A 20,630-nucleotide genomic window follows, 5' to 3' on the forward strand; every position below is an offset into this window, starting at 1 on the left:
CTGATTGGTGGTCAAATGTATCCGTTCGGGGAGCGTCTTTTTCTAGAAAGTTTAAAAAATTAGTAATTTTTTTTTTATTTTACCTATTTTTATCTATTATATCAACATATCATTTACTTTTATGTAATTTTTAAGTTTATGCACTTTTTTATTTTATGTTTGATGTTTTTTATTTTATTTTTGATTTATGTACTCTTAATTTTAATTATTAACTCTTTTTTATCTATTATGTTTTATTATTTAATTTAACATATTAAAATAGCAAAAAGAAAATCAAAATTAAAGACCACATCATTGTCATCTTTTGACAAAAGCCCCCAATTAAACGGCTTGTAGCGGTATGGAATGGGGGCGTGGCCCATCCTATGTGGCAAGCAACCAACACCAAAAGTTGGTGTATCAAGGCGTGGAATGGGGCATTGTTTGGGCATTCTTTGCCCTGCAACGGAAGAAGCAACGAAGTGGGTTGCAAGTTTTTATTTTTTTATTAATTTAAAAATATTATTTTTATTCTCTTTTAATACTTAACTCAATTATATTTTAACACATCATCACAATACTCCTAACCCACACCATAAACCCACCCCACCACTACTTCACACAAACAACCTACACGTCCTAGTCATCAAAAAACAACTCACGCCCCCAACCCACACCCTCAACCACTACAAATGGTCTTACAACTTTCCCATTTCCCTACCATACAGTCATTGACTTACCCCAAAAAGTGCACCTTACCCACTCCACGTCACAATCACCATTATATATACCATTATATATGGTCTTAGAGCGCACAAATTTCATTAAGTTTACATACTCAAATAGTATTAATATATCCTACAACAAGGTCAGGATAAAGATATGATTATTAATAATATCAATTAACTCCAGTCTGGTATGACGGCTCACAGAATTCTCCTCCAAGATCATCGCATGCCTCTGCAATGAACACCCTGTAGAAAACAGAACATCATCACCATTTACTATTAATAGAGCTAAAATACAAGTACCACAAAGATTTGAAGGATAGATTATTGTACGTTTTGGGACTATCATATTGAAGATACTCTCTGTCAATTTGTGAAGCAGTAGGAGGAACCTTAACATTCGGGTCGGGTTGTTGTTGTCTAAACTTGGTCTCAGGGAACATTTCAACGTTACAAGCATCACCGCCAACTGTATCGCATGCTTCTGCTGGGAACACTCTGCATTGAACCAAGAACGGGGTAAGATATTTACACATTTAGTAGTACATGTATATTTCATATTTGATATAAAATTTGGAGGCAGAGGTTACGAGGAGGCCATGGAGCTGTAATCGACTTGAGAAACGTCTGTGGCTGCTGCTTTGATGGAGATACAAGTTGACGATGTACGGGTACCTTGTCGATGATGTTTAATAGGCAATAATGTGGTTGAGAAACTTGAGGTTTTGGTAGCTTTTAAAGGGAGAAATGGTGATGAAGATAAGTGAATAGATGCCTGCATTTTCGATATGATCGTTGATGTGTTCCAATTATGTGTGTGTAGTGTGTATTATACTATTATGCTCTTACTATTACTATTACTATTATTATATGTATGTACTATGCACTATATATATGCAAGGCTTTAAGTAAGAGATAAGGTGTGTGGGATAAGGATGACTAGATGAGGTGTGACTTGGTTTGGTTTCTTGTGGAAGATCTTTTTGTGTACCGGTCCCCCATCTCAACCATGTTTAAGTACCAAATGTCACGAGATTATCACTCGATCAAGAACAAACTAATACACGTATTAAACATAACATCAACACTAACATTATCCAATCCCGCCGAGGGCGGAGTATGGGGAGGTACAATGTAGACAGTTATACCCCTACCCGAAGCAAGATAGTATATGTCGCGAGTCGGGGACTAGTCGGTTGGGAACTTGGAGGGATGGTTTGGTTAAGTCGGGGATGAGACAAGGACGACTGGTCGAGACAAGCGTTGACCAACGTTGACTTTTGAGATAAACTTTGAATTTGACCAACTTTTTAACGTTGACTGACTTTTAACGCGTTTCTGGGCGACTCTGGACGGGCTAGTCACCAAACCGACGTGTCGGCCGACTCAGCCAACTTTTACAACAGTGACTCGAAGGTCGGGAGATTGGTTCCATAAAGACCTCCGGCAAAACACGTATTAAATTAAATACATGGAGTATACAATAAGGAGGGGAAAAAACTAGTAGTAGTATCTTACAGTTGGAAAGAAGCATATATGATCTTCATCTTCATGATAGAGGCATGTTGATAAGTCATGAGTGAACCACTTCACTTCACAATATTCCTGTGTAGATTCTACTTCCACACCTACCTTGTTGCGTGCATCCTATTCTTTCATTTACATCATATCATACCATTCATAAACATGACATTAGGAAACAGGTTGTTGCACTATATAAACATAGGTAAATCCAAACCGACGCGTCTCGATTTCGATCACCAAAGATTGATCTTACATGTTGTACTGCAACCCAATAAGTAGATATGAGATCAAACATAATAACAGGATATCTAACAGTTTGACCAACCAGATTGGATCCATGTCAACCATCACAACACACAATTGGCCTAACAGTAATAATTAATAATCATATATCATTATACTAAGAGTTGACAAATATTGTAAGCTAAACAGATTGTCTTGGTTATGCATTGTTATTGACTAGTGTCATAAAACTAAATAAGAAAAAACACACACTACAGTTTTAACACTAAGTCAAACAGTCTAGATCCCATCATTACTACACCAAGTTAAATTCAAAAGCTATGGAGCTGAGTCAGCATAGGAACAAGTTCATCACTCGAAGGTCGATCAGCAGGGATGTCAGACAAACAAACAGCAGCAATTCTGACAGCCATCAGCATCTCATCTTCCTCCATTTCTTGTCCCAATAGACTCTTATCGAGCGCTTCTCGAGTGTCTCCTGTTTCCACAAGATGTCTAAACCAAATTCCCATATCGCCCCTGCTTCCACTTGTTGCTTCCGCAAATAACGGGTCGCTTGGATCTCGTCCCGTTAACAGGATCCCCAGTATTACCCCAAAGCTGAATATGTCACTCTTTTCCGTGTATATACTGTGTCGAAAATTGAAGCTAGCTTTAATTACTTGTACGAATATTACACTATTATGTAATCTTTCTCACTAGAGGAGAGTAACCATTAACTATTTATATACATATAAGCAAGGTTGCAAAATTCGCTACTCGGGAGACTCTGTCGGGACTTTTTAGGCGGCAACTCGGGGAGTACTCGGAAAATTTTGACTGATTTTTCTAGTAATCCTGAGTTTTGGCAGAATTTGACAGAGTTTGACCATTTTTGACTGAGTATGACCAAGTACTTGCCGAGTACTCCCGAGCTGCAATAATTAAGTACTCGCTGGGTAATTCCGAGATCTGCAACATTGCGTATAAGAATATTTCCCCGTTAAGGTGCGTAAAAGTTTTGTACAATTCCATAACCGATACTTTAAATTACATAAATAAACGCTACGTACAAGACTTTTATGTGCCTTAACGACATCCGAAAAATCCTACATATACTATGGGGTGCTTGGGATTGCTCATTTTGAAGTGCTTATTTAAATGGATAAACAAACATCAACCTACTTATATTACAAAGCTTATTCCTTTTAAATTAACCTTTTGAAAGAGTGTTTGGATGCGCATATCTCATGTTAAAATAATCAATAAGCAGATAAGTACTTAAATAAGCAATCCTAAACAACCCTTAATTAACTAAGTTATGAAAAAATCTTGCAATACCTGAAATTAGGGAAACATTCAGGAGCAAAGTAATAGGGTGATGATGATGAATTAAAACTGTGCATAATCTTAGCCAACCCACAATCAGTCAACCTGGGTTCAAACTCAGCATCTAACATCACATTAGAAGGCTTCAAATTATAATGACAAACTGAAGGTGTACAATTGAAATGAAGATACTGAAGTCCTTTAATTATCCCAACCGCAATTCGCAACCTTGCGTCCCACCCGATTTGCAGTTCATTATCCCTCCTTTTTCTAATAGCATCTTCAAGACTACCAGTTGGAACATAATCATAAACCAAACAAAACCTACTATCATTAACAACATAAGCTCTTAAACTCATTAAATGCCTATGACTTATACTAGAAAGTATCTCAAGTTCCTTTTGCAATTTTCTCTTTTTGTTTTTGGGTTCATTTTGAAACAGAGGATGGTCCAGTTTCTTGACTGCAAAAGTCAACCCATTGTCAAGTAAAGTTTTGTAATAGTTTCCATCAGGAAGTAGTGTTGAAGTTTGATTAGTTGATACAAGTGCTGATTGTAGAGATTTAGGGGAGATATTTGGTGAAAAGACTACAGGACCCTTGAGAATAGGTACTCTTTTGATGTAAGTAAAGATGCATCTAAGTAAACAAGCACATATTAGTGCACAACATAATCCTGTTAAGCATCCAAACAAGATGCTCAAGATGATAACTTTACTTCTTGGTGTTGTAGTAGTTTTTGTTGTGGGCCTATTCGGGTCGGGTGATGGAGGGTCCGCTCCATGGCATTGCAAGAAGCAAGAGCTGTAGAGACAGTACAGTAACAAGAGCAAAAACACAGAAATACTTTTGTTCTTCATACGAAAAACAGAAACCACCCACAAGATCAAGAAACAAGACTAGGTTGAAGCTATCAGTTTAGTTAGTACAACTTACCCAAAAAAGGAAGGAAAAAAAAGGAATCTGTAAAGGAAGATGAAAACCCAACTCAAAGATTCAATTTTTAGGGTGGAAAAAGAAGGAAGAAACAAAGAGGGACTTTAGTTGTAAAGATTTCAAGAAAATGCGATAAATTTAAGGGTTGGATTCATGGGTTGAGTAGCAGGTGGCAGTTGCAGGTTGCAGCTCTCAAGAAAGAAAAACAAAGACAAGGAAAGGGATGGAATGGAATCTTTGGGTTTAAAGATTTTAAGATTTTCTTTTTATGGAAAAAATGGTCAAGTAAATAAAGCAAGTTTAAATTTAAATTAAAATTTAAAATTGATATAAAACAAAGATATGTATGTACACATTACAAACTTGAATGTGAAACTTGGTATAGATTCATTTCCATTATATTCTGATAGAGAATAAGAGAACTGACCCTTACCGAACACAGAATAAAAATAAAAGTCTCACCAACTAGCTAATTACCCTATTTTAATTCCAAGTAACATTTGAAGTTTAAACAACACTTATCTAATAAACAACATTTATCTAAGAGCATTGAACGTTTTTGCAGGATAAATGAAATTGTGAGAAGTGTAATACTTCAGATATTATTCAAACATGTGACAAGATGTATCTTCATGGTTGTCTTTGAATAGCTTGAAATATTATCTAAGATTTAGACATAAATAAATATCATTAATTGAGGTGAACATGCTCAACAATCAATTGAGCATTGTTTAACAAAAAGATACGGAATAATTTATTTTGTATGGTAAATTACTTTTATTTACTTTTAACTATATATGACTTACTAAATGGTTGAAAATATTTTATCTTTGACTTATAGAGGTGTGATGACTCGTAATCGTTTCTAATTGGAATTTATGACTTTTATGCTCCTTATAACTCTCTTTTAGCATCTTGTTACGGCGTGGTTTGTTGTTTAATAAAAACTTCTGTTGTTTAAAAAAAAAGTTGAAAGGAAGTTTTAACGATATATAAAATAAAAATTAAATTAAAAAGTAAAACAAAACTAAATATAAGAGAGAAAGAGACAAAACATGAGGAAATAAGATATACTCATATACTCCTTATAAATCAACTTTAAAAAGTGGAAGCTTCAACTTTTTATTAAAAGCATAACTTACTAGCTTTATTTCTCTATTATTGTTAATTTATTATAAATTACAAATTATTAAATTATTAAATAACTTTGGTAGAGAATATATACGGAGTAGTAGTAGAGAGCAAATTGATAGCCATTTTTAAACAATATTATGATATGATGCTTTGATTATGATTTTTATTTCAATTATTCAAAGTAAATCAAACTTAAATATTTGGTATATTTGTCCTTTTAACTTTTAAATATATCTGTTAGCGAATTTGACACAAAAGGAGAAACATAAGAATTTGACGGTGTATAAAACTGTCTTCAAATATGGATAACTTAAGATTTCTCTAGCAACAACTCTTACGGCTGTCGTTAACACGCTAAAAAGTGTCGTTAACATTCTAGAATACTCGTTGATTCAAATTTCCTTGCTACGTTCAGTCGTTCAATCGTCCAGATTGGTGCACTTTGTACCCCGTCAAGATCAACGTGTTTATTTGATGTCTAAGGATTCATCGGCTCGCTTCTAAAGACAACCTTGCTCGAAGGGGTACAGATATTTCCTAATACTAGATGTGTTTGGTGTGATTTGCTTGAAGAGTAAGATCACATTTGCATTACTTGAAACATTAGCAAGCAGATTTGGGCGGAAATTGGTATGTGGCTTAATATTAATCTTCCTAGCTAGACCTTCGATGGACGACATATGGACTTGGTTGGATGGCAGTCCGTTTCACGATCGCAAAAGTATTGTTGTGTCTAACATTTGTATTTCGGCTCTTTGGAATATTTGACGGCTCCAGAATAATTATATCTTCAAAGACACTAACTTCCGAATATTTGGAGAATATTATTGTTTCTGCTTCTTTTGCTTTCTTTAGGTTGTTTTCTATTCTAGATATTAAAAGCTAGGATTAATTGGTCCTTGAGAACGTTGGTACGAACGCTGAAGCAAAAAAGGTCACAACTAGAAGCCAAAAAATGAATCACCCTTTCGGTATGTTTGGCACCACATTTTCAAAAGGATAGAAAATTAATTTTTAGAAGCTCAAACTCTTACATAAAAGAATCCTTAGACAAACAAAACTAAGATAGTACTATTGAACAAAACAATGTACATAAAGACCCACCCCAAAATACCACATCTCAAACACAAGGATACAAATAAGTTCCCCAAACCAACCCCATATCTCTCAACCCTAATCTTAACAACATTCACATGCTAATTACATGATAAATTACACATATGGATAGGATATCACGCATGCCATGTTCATGTTCTCCTTGAGTTTCAGCAGTCGCACAAATCAGCCCCTCGGCTTCCCAAACACCGCTTATCATACTTCAATCGACTAATTACACTTCCATATACATACCTTCAATACATGTTAGCCATTCGAGTCAGATAACAGATTCAGCATCTCATTGTCCCTACAATTTAATTCAACTGCAAGTTCCAACGCCGTTTTACCATCACCATTTACCGCATGTGGGTCAGCCCCTCTACAAGTTACCAAAAAATAAAACAAAAGGAAAACACGTTAGGTTTCTGTTCATACACTGCTAAATATGCTTTACAGTATTGTAATGTACAACCAGGATAAAGTATACCTTGTAAGCAGCAGCTTTGCGCATGCAGAGTTGCCTCTAAGGATGCAACGATGTAGCGGTGTCTGGCCTCGGGAATCGAAAACGTTAATCGTAGCACCGTATTGTAAAAGAAGTTCGATCATTCCAATATCTGCGGTTTCACAAGCAAGATGAAGGATCGTACACCCATCAAATGCATCGTCTAAACTACGTCTATGTCCTTCACTAGGGCCCGCTGCTGAAATCGGAGAGTTTAACGACAATTCTCTCGTCAAGTTGGTATTATGATCATTAGACGTTGTGGGTCCCGGATCTTGCAACAGCATTGCTTTAGCAAGAGTTAGAGACGAGTTAAAAGAGCCTCGCTTTTCGTAAACGTGATTCACGTCTGCTTCAAAGTTGACTATCAAACGGTATACTGATTTCTTGTCGTTAGCAGCAACAGCCTCCCATATATGTTGCGCCACAAAATTACGATCCTTCGGTTTTCGAACAAAAACTTTTGAAGCATACTGCACTCAAATAAACAAACAATTGAATTTTTAAGAATCGTATATTCAAGGCGATACAAGTTTTTATTAGTCCAAGGCACCAAACTTTAACCTTTGCGTGAATGAACTTCTCCTTCACGGGTATGGAATCGGAATGACTCGGTTTGCAGAAATAAATGAGTTGGGGCTTATCAGACTTGCAAAACCTTTCAAAATTATAACAAAAAAAGACGTCTTATTAGTATATTTTGTTAAATTCAGAAATAATTGGCCGAAAAAGAAAACGGTAGAGGGAGCTATTTACCCTGTTGGAACAAGTTCGGTCTTATAGGCACCTTTTGACTGCAATAGTTCCTCCCAAACTGAATTAGCGAACACGTTACCCAACGACTGAAACAAAGTTATTACAGATGGCTCCCACACTTTAACATCAAGCGTTAACGACCGTACCTGCATTTAAAGAAGTTGGCATTAACTCATTATTTCAATAATGAGTAGAAATAATGTGTAATTTTCGGACATGATACCTAAGTTATTCAGTCTTGAAATTACTACATAAATGATAATCCTTAAGTTGATTACAGACTAAAATTAAAATAATATAATACGTATGCAAATCATTAACCGCCTACCATTTTAACAACAACAACAATACCTAGTCACACGCATGTGAAGCAGATTTAGGTGTGGTTTGTTTTTTAAGATGTTTTTGTCTGAAGATATGCAGACCATGACTGTAAGGAAGATGTGGTCTAAAGATTTGTATGCTAAGACTCTTTGTTTTTATGTATGCAGACTAAGAAACATATTTCTAAGTCTGCAATTGCACACAAAATATAACATTATTGTATCTTATGTGTTCAGAAAACAAACAGTATGCATTACAAGCGCAGACATAAGACATAAGACATTATAAGATCTGCACATTGAAAAACGAACGACACCTTACCTTTGAAATGTGGACACCAAGGTTACGGTGCACACCAGAACACTCAATGCAAACAAGAACTCCTAGATTTAAGCAAGCCCAATCAGGGTCAGAGGCACCACAATCAGCACACTTATCGTTTCCGCAAACTCTTCGTAACACGTCTATCGGTTTCGGACCAGGTTGCAGCTGATGTGAATTTCTTGATAGTCGACCAGGATTCGGGTACGTAAGCCGCTCAGATGAGTACTCCTCAATAGCTGTGTGATGATCGTAATCAGAACTTTCAAATGAACTACTATCACTCGCAGATCGATGATGGCTACTTCCCATAGGACTACCGGACAGACACTGAAAAATATTAGTATTATACATCAGATACAATCTTATTTAATTAATATATAAAGACAAAATCACAAAGACAGTCCCTGTGGTTTGTATGAAATTGCAGGTTCAGTCCCTAAACTTTTTTTCAACAAGGTCAGTCAATGTGGTTAGCAGACGTTGCAAAAACATTCCCTCCGTCTGACGGACGTTAAAAAATTCCGTTAAGTAACGTCACATGCCTTGCACATGAGGGTATTTCCACCCTTTTTCTTTAATTTAATTTAATTTTTACTTTTCTTTTAATTACACCATCCCCTTTTTAATTCTCTTCATCTTGTCGGAAATAAGTTTAGGGACTGTACCTGCAATTTCGTACAAACCACAGGGACTGTCCTTGTAATTTTGTCATAAATAAACAATAACTTTTTATTATATTACAAACTTAAATTTGATTACCCTCTCAGGAACCTGAGAACTTAGCAATGAAGCAATAACTCCGGTTATCTTTTCTATCCAGTCCATTTGATCAAGGGTGCTTTCCGCCTGCAAATATGTTGCAACGTCCATCATGCAGCTAAATAGCATTATTAAATGAAAATTTAGAAAGCAAAAACGATGAAAAACTGACCTGTAAAGTATAGTTTTTTGTCGGTGAAATAATCCTAAAGCAAAATCTGAGGTCAGATTGGTCAGCGTCAACTTTTATAGTTGATGTCAAGAGATTAACGGTGTGATGAGCAACCGATTTCTCATCATGTACTCCACCTCCACCATGATGATGATGATGATGGTGATGAGATGAAAGCCAACGACTGAGCAGCCCGTGACCAAGTTCGGAACTATTCCTTTGAGCCGATATTTGAGTGCCGGACCCCTAACCCACGAAAAATAATACATAATAAAATAAATGATGATAATTTATTTAATAAAGGCAGAAATAAAGGTATCCAACTTACAGATGGTTTGCTACTTTGTTTCCGATAGTAGTACAACATTCCTCGGCTATCAAGAACAAAAAACCTCCTTTTCCAATCACCCCTTAAATTTGAGGAGCGTTTCGAAAGATATCCTTGCCGAATTGTTTGAACCTGATAGTCTTATATAATCAATTCATGTTTATTCTAAGCATTCTTGTAAGAGTTGGCCGACGCGTTGGTTTAGGGACTAACCCATCCCGTTTCACCAAAAAAAAAAAAAAACCTAAAAAACGGTCAACACTAAAAAAGTCGGATCAAAGTTAGGAGACAATTCTTGTAGGGGATGCATGTCAATGTTAACTTCAGTAACCAATTTTAGTTCACCAAAACTACCACAAGCTCGTTGGATATGACCATCAGAAATGGGTCGTTCACATCCACTTGTTGGAGGTCTATCTTGACATGTATTCAACCTTTACAAAAAAAAAAAAAACATTATTAATCACATAATGGATGTTATGTGAAAGTTCTGACATTTCAATAATGAGTAAAGAGTATAACGTAACAAGAATGAATACTCCTGTACCGGAAAAGGAATACACTACCCTTGTTGCGATTGGTTTCAGTGAGATAAGTCGGGTGTCCCCTGTTGATACACCAGAACTCTACCCCGAACTTGAATGGGCCGCACAGTCACATGAGTTCTTATTTCCATAAGGTGAAATAGGACTAGGATAAGCCGGAACCATAACCGTAGCCAACACATAACGATTGCATCCTTGGCTATACAACAGATTTTTAATGTGAGCATCATAGTCTCCCATGAGGTCACACTTCAAGTTCAAACCCAGCTTGTCTACTTCTGTTTAGGCCACACCATGCATATAGTCATCAAAGTCACCATGCGACGTAACGGACAGAGTTTCGAACGCCTTAACACAAAGTGCGCATATACTTATCAAAATCACCACATGTAAGTTATGCATGTCATCAAAAAATGGCGTTAAGGCGTATGACACTCCCTCGGTTTCGTCGCATGGTGATTTTGATGACTATACGATGACTATACGAATGGTCTGACCTCAACAAAAGTAGATTGGGTTTAAACTTGAAGTGTGACCCCATTGGAAACTATAATCCTAACATTTAGAATCTGTTATATGGCCACGGATGCCACCATTATGTCTTGGCTATAGCTATGTTCCGTCTTATCCTAGTTCAATTCACCTTATAGATATGAGAAACAATGGGACTGTGCGGCCCATTTATGATCGCCATAGAAAGTTCTGTTGTATCAACGGCACACCCAACTTATTTCAATGAAACCAACCACCACCAGGGTAGTGTTTCCTTTCCCGGTACTGGGGTATTCATTCCTGTTACGGTATGCTCTTTTCTCATAACTGAACAGTACTTTCACATAACATCCATTCTCTGATTAATGATGTTTTATTTTTGTAGAGGTTGACTACATGTCAAGATAGAACGCCTCCAACAGGGGGATGTACACGGCCCATTTCTGATGGTCATATCGAGCAAGCTCGTGATGAGTTTTGGTGAACTAAAATTGGTTACTGAAGTTAACATTGACAGTCATGCCCTACAAGAGTTGTCTCCTAACCAATCTTATGTTTATGTTTAATTTTGTGTCCTGCATCTATGTCTGAAAATTTGATGTTTTATGTATATTTGATATATTTATGATTAATTTATTTATTACTAAAAGTCAACGTTGATGAACGTCCGTCTCGTTCCAAACTCGTTCCTCCAAAGTCCCGACCAACTCGTCCCTCCAAGGCCGCGACCGACTCGTCCCTGACTCGCGACTTTTACAACCTTGATTCTAAGGTATAAATGAAAGAAAACATGCACAACTTGATAAAATTGTAACCTTTCCCTTTGAAGCAGATTGCATGACGGCTTCTATCATTTTATGAGAACTTCTACCAATCGCTTGAATGCCATCTCCATTTGGAGATCCATTTGAACCATTTGAAGACCATCGGCTTTCGCGGTCAATCTGTCGTTTATATTCTTGCATTCTTTCGTTAAGGGCTGCTTGCTCATAATTTGATCTTTCCCGAGACTGTTGAGCATATGTCAAAACCTGGGTAGCACAATTTCTATGTTATTATTATCTTGAATTAACAAGTTCATTATATATCAGCCAAATGGAAGTAAAGAAAAAAAGAAAAAAAGAAACCTGATTTATATATGGCTCCATCTGATGCAAAAGTTCATATCCCTACAGTACAGATTGAATCAAACAATGGTGATTCAGAAATCAAAAAAAAAAAAAAAAGGATCTTGATGCATAAAAGACAAACTAAAATTCGTTACCTGTTTAAAGTAACGAAGATGAGCATCCATCGTACCACTAACTGCTTCCAGAAACTCAAATCTCTTTTTTGCTTCAACATTAGAAAGCGCGGTAACCTGCTTGGACAACACGTTTTGATTATTAAAAATAAAATAAAAAAATAAAAAAACTTTATATTACTAGCATAAACATGTCAACGAATCTGTGATTGTTGAAATGCATGATCACTAAAGTTTACAAGTATCAGAAATATTGTTTCTAACCAGATTAAATCGAGCTTGCTCAAAAGTAGCCCTTGCATTATGAAGCTCCTAAATAATTAGCATAATATATATATATATCAGAATTATCTTGTACAAAAACTAGATACACTTTGTGCAAACAATATATGCTAAATACCTCCTCCACAATTGTAGCTATATCACTTTTGGTGCCTTTCTTTAAGGATAAAAACTTCTCTCGAGCCTGCAAAAGCAAGGATAATAATGATGTAACAGCTTCAAAGTGTTGTACAGTACAATGCTCTAAAAGCATATTCAGTGGTGTGTGTCTGAAACGGATCATCACCCGTATCATTAAGATATTTTTATATACATTTCATGTTACTTTTCGTAAGAAAAAACGAACCTGGTCATATAGAAGACTAGCCTTATCAAACCGCTTGCGTGCCTCCTGTACAATACAATCATTTGTCATATATTACTATCAGTCAAAGTCAATGAAAGACTTACTGAACTTTAGATACGATCGATACATAACCTTGACGTCATGCAAATCTATGTTGACAAACTGCAATAATCGGTCATTCAGTATATGTTCAACCTGTACATCCAATACAATATGTAAGAAATACATATAATTATACAAACTGAGACCATATGTTATGCTCAGGAGGGTAAAAAGTAAAAACTAACCTGAGATCGAAGGACTTCCTTGTATGTACCAATCTCTCGTAATGCAATTGTAAATTTTGTCATAACAGGACCTACAAAGAGTTCATCACAAATTCTATCATGCTCATATTTTCATTACAGAAATAAAAAAATAAAAAAAAATAAAAAAAAGGATGATGATTATCATTAGTTTAAAGAAAAAGAAATGTTGAATTTTGTAAAATTAAATCCAACACAACCATGTTAGAAGTAAGATGCCATACAGCAACTCAATGTAATACTACTTTCAAGACCATCTTATATCTTTTGGACCTCTAAGCAACATACAATTCTGATGTCATTAACTTCAATATATAACAAAAAATCTGTAGGTAAATAAATAATACTAAATCCAACGAATCGATACACGTCAAAGATAGGAATAACACAGGTTACAAATTTTCAAACATACCTCCAAAAGCGACACTAATCGGATCATTATGCCCTCCGCCAAAAGTTTCAAGGGTACTTGCAAAAGCAATGTCGCCATCGTATCCTTCGCCAAGCCCTTCACTGCATATATATGAACATATACACATATTGAATGATGACAATACATCTAGGAAACCGAAACAACTTTTCTCTAACCATCCAAGTAACTTCAGATTAAAACTTTGTTAAGAGCAGTTCATTCATTAATAATCGCTGAATCAGATAGAGCATTCATCGAACATTTACACTTTAACCAAATCGCCCAAATGAAGCAAGTCATCAACTAACCCGAGCTCAAAAGAGCCCAGTTACTTAATTTCATGATTCGATAAACACGGTTTTGAAATGTTATAATCCGATACTACTTTTACATATTCCAAAATACATACATATTTATAACTGCATACAGATTCATCTAGCATAGTTCGATAGATGTACTAACTTGTTCTAATGGGAGTCCTTTTTTAACGGCGGTTAGAAGTCACTGAAGGGGGCCCGAATGCGATGTCGAACTATTACAGTCCTACCACCCCTCGGGAGGAAACCCAGATGAGGGATCCATACGGGCATCGCGTGTGGTAAAACCCCCTCTGGTGAGGTTCGAACGCAAGACGCCGCAACCTCCGAGACCCATGGAATGGGCGGGTAACAACAAGGGAAATTTTGCAGTGAGTGGGAGTCGAACCCCTGACCTCCCATCTTGGGTCTCCTTATTTGTTCCAAGGGGTTAACCCTCTTTTAGTGAAAAAAAGAAGCATCCCTCGAGTGTAAAAGCATTCAAGGTTGATTTGCTACTCGCATTCCAATTAAACAAAACGATACAAAGTATTCTTTCAAGCTAAATACGAACCAAATAAGTACGAACAAGAGAAACATCACATAAAAGGATTGAAACTCACGTATATTTTCTACATCCTTTGTAGAATTTTAAGCTTCTTTCCCTTAGCAGTTCGGCGCTTTCCTCTAAAGACTGCATCTGTTAGATAAAATTTGGCAGACAATATAAAGCTCCACGATATATAATTAAAATCAAGATCAAGATTCATATATATTGTACAATACATACATTTTAAGTTACAAACAAAGGATAATTTTCGTCTTGAATCCTTGATTTTATTAAAATTAGTATTTATCATTAGGGTCAGTCTACAAATAAATAAATAATAAATAAAAGACTTTATTTGTTGGTACTAATTAGGGATAATTTGTTCAAAAGATGATCAACCAATTATTTTGAGACCAACAAGATTCTCTAAATTCACAAGATTACAAATAATCATATACTCATATTTCACAATCAAATGGCTTTCATATATTAGTTCACCCTTGCACAACATTCATATACAAACAACAACATTATTATATTTTAACTTAATTTTTGTAAAAGGAACAATAAACAGAGAAAGTGATGAAAGAACAAACCTGTTTTCGGAACATAGGAGAGTCATCTAGCTTTGCGAAATGCATGACTACAGACAAATTCCCAATCCTTGCTACTTTAATTTTATAAATTTTATAAATGAGAACAAAGGGATATGAATTAATTTTATAAAAGAAAAAAAAAAATCTTGATATACAATAAGTACGGGTAGTAGAATAATAGTACAGATTACAGAGGTTGATCTTTAAAAATTAAGTGAAACCCGAGGACTAAAGATGTTCCATTTGTATATTACTTTTATGTATAGATGGATGGATCACAAATTTATTGAACTGAGCTGGACGGATTAAAAGCCTAAGTTTGTTTTGCAGAAGATGAAGATGAGGAAGAACCCTAAAACTAAAATAGCAGATGAAAGAAAGAGTGAAGTAAAGAAGAAGAAAAACCCTAGCTAGACAATAAAATCTAGAAAGAGGGTTTGAATTGAATAATAATGGAGTTAAATTAGGGGGTGATGTTTTTAATTGGAGAATTAAACTGAACTGGAGTTGGAATCAAGATTTATTAAAAATTCATCTCATCGCTTGTTTTGTTGAATCATGTTATGTTAGTGTGCAACTAAAGACACAGACAGACAGACATACATTGTGCACTCTGCTTGGTTTTCAATATTTTTAATTTTATTTATAATTTATAGTTATAATTTATATTTATATTTATATTTATATTTATAATATATTTATTTATTTATAATTTATAATTCTATTTATATTAATTCTATTTAATTTGATATAATTTTAATTTATCTGATTAGCTAAATTGTTTAATTTTTTTAATTTACTTAAATCTAATAAAATTTCTAATTCTAATTTAATGTTTATATATATAACAATAACAAAAATATAACAATAACAATTTAGTAACCAAAAACAAAAAGGAAAAGTAAAACTCACAAGTAACACAACACAACACAGTCACACTACCTTTTCCACAGTATTCTCCCCCCTCTCTCTCTCTCTTTTTCTTTTTTATCCTACCTCCTTTTTATAAATATAAATATAAATATATATAAATATAATAAATATAAATATAAATACAAATATACGAATATATATATATATATATAATATATTTTTTTTTGAAAGGCAATAATAATTATATTAAAAAAACTAGCAAGATGCTAGGAGATACAAAGTGAGTTACAAAGTGGGTTACAAATCACGACTTAAAAAAACACGACTTACACGACAACTCACGACTTCAAAACTCGAATTGACTAACACATAAATCTAAAACACGAGTACAACATATAGATCTTAACACAGAGTGGGCTAACTAAGAACCTAGGAGACCACCTTGATAACCACAACATATTACAAGACCACTTAAGGGCAAGCACCCGAATGAAAGCATGGAACCCGACAATAACCCGAAAACCAAACCATGAAACCCACGAAAATCTGAATCAAATATCCAATTGTGATGACCCGGAAATTTCTGACCAAATTTAAACTTAATCTTTAATGTTTCTGACACGATAAGCAAAGTCCATGAAGTTGAATCTCAAAATTTTGAACTATTCAATTACCCTTCGATTGTTCTCAACGATTCGCGAACAATTATATGTAAATAGATACATATACTATAACTTGAAAACGTAACAAAGTGTTATGAAAATGATACTGGGCATTAACCTTATTGGTTTGATTATCTGATTAATATTTAGATAAGTTAACTAAAACGTTTAAGATGAACCAGTAAAACACTAATATGCTACAGTATTTTCGAATTGCTACAGTACCCGAAAAGCTACAGTGTTTTCAAAAATCACTATTTGCTACAGTAAAATTTACTTTGCTGCAGTGAATTGCTACAGTAAGATTGACTTTGCTACAGTAACTTTGCTATAGTAAACACTATTTTAAAAATGAAAATGTATATATGTATATGTATATACTACGAGACAATAATTTATAGAAGTAAATGATCAAAACACTCGAAAGTTTAAGATACACTTTGAGTGATATAATTTAGGGATAATTTAAGATTATATTTTGACAAAGGTACGTGTCCCAAAATGTAAATTACAAGTTTTCTCAGCGTACGAAGGGACATTCGAAAAACCGAAACCGGGACATAAGTCCAGTGACAACGTACGAATCATTGGTACCAAAATTACAAGTTAATTATACACGTAAATATAATATATTATATAATTAATTATTTAAATTATATATATTATATTTATATTTTATTATGTCGACGAACTAGATTACAAACAAGTTGTGAGCTGGAGAATCTTCCCATGCGATCGCATGGGAAATGGTCATGAAGGCCATGCGATCGCATGGCAGTCTGGGTCAGGCACTCTCTATAAATTCGATCGATTTCAGCTCAGTTTTACACACTTATATATTCATTTTACTCCGTAAATATTTATTATTATTATTATTATTATTATTATTATTATTATTATTATTATTATTATTATTAATCTTATTATTATTAGTATTACTAATTAGTATTATACATAAAATACTACGACGAAGTCATGGGCGTGTCACTTTTAAAATGGTTTTCAAGCGGGATAGAGTTAAGGAAATTATGGTTTATTGCCAAGATGGTTATGGGAAATGTTCGGGGGTATATTCGTGAGTCAAACCTAGTGTTTATCATCTCCGTTACGTCTACGTACTTTCCTACAATATTGAATCTCAATATTGATACGTTGAGATCTACGATTATTTGATATTTCGAGTTTCGGTCACATTACGATGAACAACTTTATGTGCTGCTAAGGTGAGTTTCATATGATCCCTTTTACTCTCTACATTTTTGGACTGAGAATACATGCAAATCCTTTATTAACTGATTTACAATATATATATGCGTGAGTTTCATATGATCCCTTTTACTCTCTACATTTTTGGGCTGAGAATACATGCAAATCCTTTATTAACTGATTTACAATATATATATGCGTGAGTTTCATTTGCTCCCTTTTTAATTGCTTTTGCAATCTATATTTTTGGGCTGAGAATACATGCAATTTATTTTAAAATGCAATGGATACAAGTACATACTAAATTCTACACTGAGTTTGAACCGAAAATCCCCTAGCTTTGGTAACTAGCAGCTGCCAGTACATAGGATATGGACTGGTGGGCGCGAATAACAGTATATGGATCCATAGGGCTTGACATCCCCGTCCGAGCTAGAGCGCTAGCCTTTTAACGGACGTATGCTATTTGAGAAGCGTACACGTTGGTTTGCGTGTATTATTAAGATGATTATACAAAGGGTACAAATTATATATACGTTAAAGTTTAGTTACCAGGGTGCTCAATTTCGTAGAATATTTTGATAAACGTTTCTGGATGAAACAACTGAAATCTTGTGATCCACTTTTATATAATCTATTGATAAACGTTTATGGATGAAACAACTGAAATCTTGTGATCCACTTTTATATATAGATTATGCGAAACACTAAAACTATGAACTCACCAACCTTTGTGTTGACACTTGTTAGCATGTTTATTCTCAGGTTCCCTAGAAGTCTTCCGCTGTTTGCTTATATGTTAGACAAGCTATGTGCATGGAGTCATACATGGCATATTTTTCAAGGAAACGTTGCATTCACCAAATCATCACCATGTATCTTATTGTAACACCCCGTCAAAAATCCCTTTAACGGAATGTTAACTCTGGTCCCAGTGCTTGGCTTGACTTCTACGTAACAGCAATATTCTACAGCGGAAGCAATTAATACCTGAGAATAAAACACGCAAAATGGATCAACAACAATGTTGAGTGAATCTACAGGTTTTAGGTAAACAATACAGTATGGTTAAGAAATACATTTCAAAAAAGGTTATTAGTGGAAGACCACCAAGGTTCAATGTTAAAAGTTTGTAGAACTCCGTGTCCTATTTCAAAAGTTTGTTGACAATACCATGTCAAGTTTCAAATATTCGTAGACAATACCATGTCAAGTTTTATCTCATTTGTTGGTAAACCACAATTTTAAATAACGTTGTATAGTATCTGAAAAATAGTTATCAGAAATATAGTTTAGTTTCCTTGACCACGAGATTTTACAAGTACAACTTCAAGTTACGAAACGTTTGCATAATCTATGAGCACCTGAATACTAGCAATGACCCGAGTATAGAATCCACTATACCCGCCTTTACCTCATAAAAATGTTATACACTTGTACGAATGTATTATGTTCAAAATAAATGCACCACAGTTTTTATAGCGGGTGAGGTTGTCAACCTAACGGATCCGTCCATCTAAATTGTGCCTACACCGATGGTATTTAAAGTATTCAAGCTAGAGGCTTTGTGTACAAACTCAATATGCAGATATAGTACTCGTGTCAATACAAAAAGCATTTGATAATATAAGTATAACAGCGTGTATTCTCATCCCTGAAAACATGTAAAAAGCGGGACTGTAGACTCACCTTTGTATAAAGCTCGGATTGAAAAGTGGACAATTTACTTGTACGGTTTATAGCCGAGTAATGCAACCTAAGTATATGTATTTAGGTTGGTCAATAAATATGTCTTAAACAAGTGTGGTTTCATAGTATAAGTTGTCTTATTGCTCGAATCGACGCGTTTCAAAGTAGAAGTCAACATACAGTCAACTAATTCATGCAAGTCAAACAAAGTCAACCGAAGTCAAATTGAAAGTCAAACTTGGTCAAATTAGTCAACTAAAGTCAACATCAGTAGGTTCATGTCAAATGTTAGTCAACATGTCAAACCTAAGTCAAACAACACGTTTTAGATCATAATTGGTCAATTTCACAATTCCAGTTTATCGTTGTGCACAAAGTTCATGTACATGTAGCAAACTTAGCATATTATCTCATAGTACAAAATTCATGAAAACATGGAAAACTCCAGATCATAAGTATACTCAAAATCGATTCCAAAAAGTCTGGCCAGGGTCTCATACGATAATTAAAAGTCAGGAATCAGAAGGGATACATTTATGGTTTGCCAAGTCAGTTTCTGACCGCGCACTGATTTCGTTTTGGCTATAACCGGAGCTAGGGACATGCAATTGATACAAGACCAGTGTCCATGGTTCAAGGAAAAATCAAACTAACACATATCAAAAGTTGAGCAATTTTTGTTTAGCCAATTTGTACAGTTTATTCGTACAAGTTGAACATTCAGTTTTTCAGCTCAAATCAGAATTTACATAAAGTATGGCCCTATTGTGCCCAATGCATAAGGTTTTAGAGATTGACATAAACTAACAATAAGTCACATATCATGTTAAAATTAATATTCAAGAAGCTTACATGCTCATTCAATAAACACAATCAACAGAGTATAAAACAGAGAGCAATTTACAGATTCGATTCTAGTTTCGCTAGTCACATTCGTACGCGATTATCCGAAGATCTAGATACAATTAGCCTATGATATCTACATGAAAGATGAAGTACTTTTTGTGTAAATTTC

General features: G+C 34.8%; 3 protein-coding genes across 3 annotated transcripts; all 3 read right to left on the reverse strand.

The window, feature by feature from the left end:
* Nucleotides 1-784: 784 nt before the first annotated feature.
* LOC139861216 (light-regulated protein 1, chloroplastic-like) lies at nt 785-1,569 on the reverse strand. The gene is made up of 3 exons (XM_071849534.1): nt 1,298-1,569; nt 1,041-1,205; nt 785-953 (listed from the first exon to the last, which is right to left on the reverse strand). The coding sequence occupies exons 1-3, from the start codon at nt 1,486-1,488 to the stop codon at nt 878-880; spliced, it is 432 nt and encodes a 143-aa protein (XP_071705635.1). The 5' UTR covers nt 1,489-1,569; the 3' UTR covers nt 785-877.
* Nucleotides 1,570-2,601: 1,032 nt separating this feature from the next.
* Nucleotides 2,602-5,975, reverse strand: LOC139864691 (inactive leucine-rich repeat receptor-like protein kinase CORYNE). Its single transcript, XM_071853262.1, has 3 exons — nt 5,944-5,975; nt 3,795-4,586; nt 2,602-3,104 (listed from the first exon to the last, which is right to left on the reverse strand). Exons 1-3 carry the CDS (start codon nt 5,973-5,975, stop codon nt 2,786-2,788), a joined length of 1,143 nt encoding a protein of 380 aa, XP_071709363.1. The 3' UTR covers nt 2,602-2,785.
* A 902-nt stretch (nt 5,976-6,877) lies between these two features.
* LOC139862712 (ADP-ribosylation factor GTPase-activating protein AGD3) lies at nt 6,878-15,739 on the reverse strand. The gene is made up of 19 exons (XM_071851336.1): nt 15,186-15,739; nt 14,663-14,739; nt 13,744-13,844; nt 13,314-13,384; nt 13,159-13,221; nt 13,027-13,071; nt 12,799-12,864; nt 12,663-12,710; nt 12,420-12,515; nt 12,283-12,324; nt 11,971-12,186; nt 10,119-10,250; nt 9,791-10,036; nt 9,619-9,705; nt 8,857-9,186; nt 8,212-8,357; nt 8,020-8,113; nt 7,438-7,928; nt 6,878-7,329 (listed from the first exon to the last, which is right to left on the reverse strand). The coding sequence occupies exons 1-19, from the start codon at nt 15,228-15,230 to the stop codon at nt 7,215-7,217; spliced, it is 2,511 nt and encodes an 836-aa protein (XP_071707437.1). The 5' UTR covers nt 15,231-15,739; the 3' UTR covers nt 6,878-7,214.
* Between the last annotated feature and the right edge of the window lie 4,891 nt (nt 15,740-20,630).

Source organism: Rutidosis leptorrhynchoides, chromosome 8 (genome assembly GCF_046630445.1).
Source record: "Rutidosis leptorrhynchoides isolate AG116_Rl617_1_P2 chromosome 8, CSIRO_AGI_Rlap_v1, whole genome shotgun sequence".
Lineage (NCBI taxonomy): Eukaryota > Viridiplantae > Streptophyta > Magnoliopsida > Asterales > Asteraceae > Rutidosis > Rutidosis leptorrhynchoides.

What these genes read in the sequence shown, in the direction of transcription:
- LOC139861216 (XM_071849534.1), bottom strand. Translation starts at nt 1,488, where the DNA reads ATGCAGGCATCTATTCACTTATCTTCATCACCATTTCTCCCTTTAAAA. An exon ending in TACAGCTCCATGGCCTCCTC is followed by an intron (nt 1,206 to 1,297) that starts GTAACCTCTGCC and finishes GGTTCAATGCAG; the next exon opens with AGTGTTCCCAGCAGAAGCAT. An exon ending in CAATATGATAGTCCCAAAAC is followed by an intron (nt 954 to 1,040) that starts GTACAATAATCT and finishes TGTTTTCTACAG; the next exon opens with GGTGTTCATTGCAGAGGCAT.
- LOC139864691 (XM_071853262.1), bottom strand. Translation starts at nt 5,975, where the DNA reads ATGGCTATCAATTTGCTCTCTACTACTACTCC. An exon ending in TTGCTCTCTACTACTACTCC is followed by an intron (nt 4,587 to 5,943) that starts GTATATATTCTC and finishes CTGTCTCTACAG; the next exon opens with CTCTTGCTTCTTGCAATGCC. An exon ending in GAATGTTTCCCTAATTTCAG is followed by an intron (nt 3,105 to 3,794) that starts GTATTGCAAGAT and finishes TTTTCGACACAG; the next exon opens with TATATACACGGAAAAGAGTG.
- LOC139862712 (XM_071851336.1), bottom strand. Translation starts at nt 15,230, where the DNA reads ATGCATTTCGCAAAGCTAGATGACTCTCCTATGTTCCGAAAACAG. An exon ending in AGCAAGCTCGATTTAATCTG is followed by an intron (nt 12,516 to 12,662) that starts GTTAGAAACAAT and finishes TTGTCCAAGCAG; the next exon opens with GTTACCGCGCTTTCTAATGT. An exon ending in GCAAAGCTGCTGCTTACAAG is followed by an intron (nt 7,330 to 7,437) that starts GTATACTTTATC and finishes GGTAACTTGTAG; the next exon opens with AGGGGCTGACCCACATGCGG.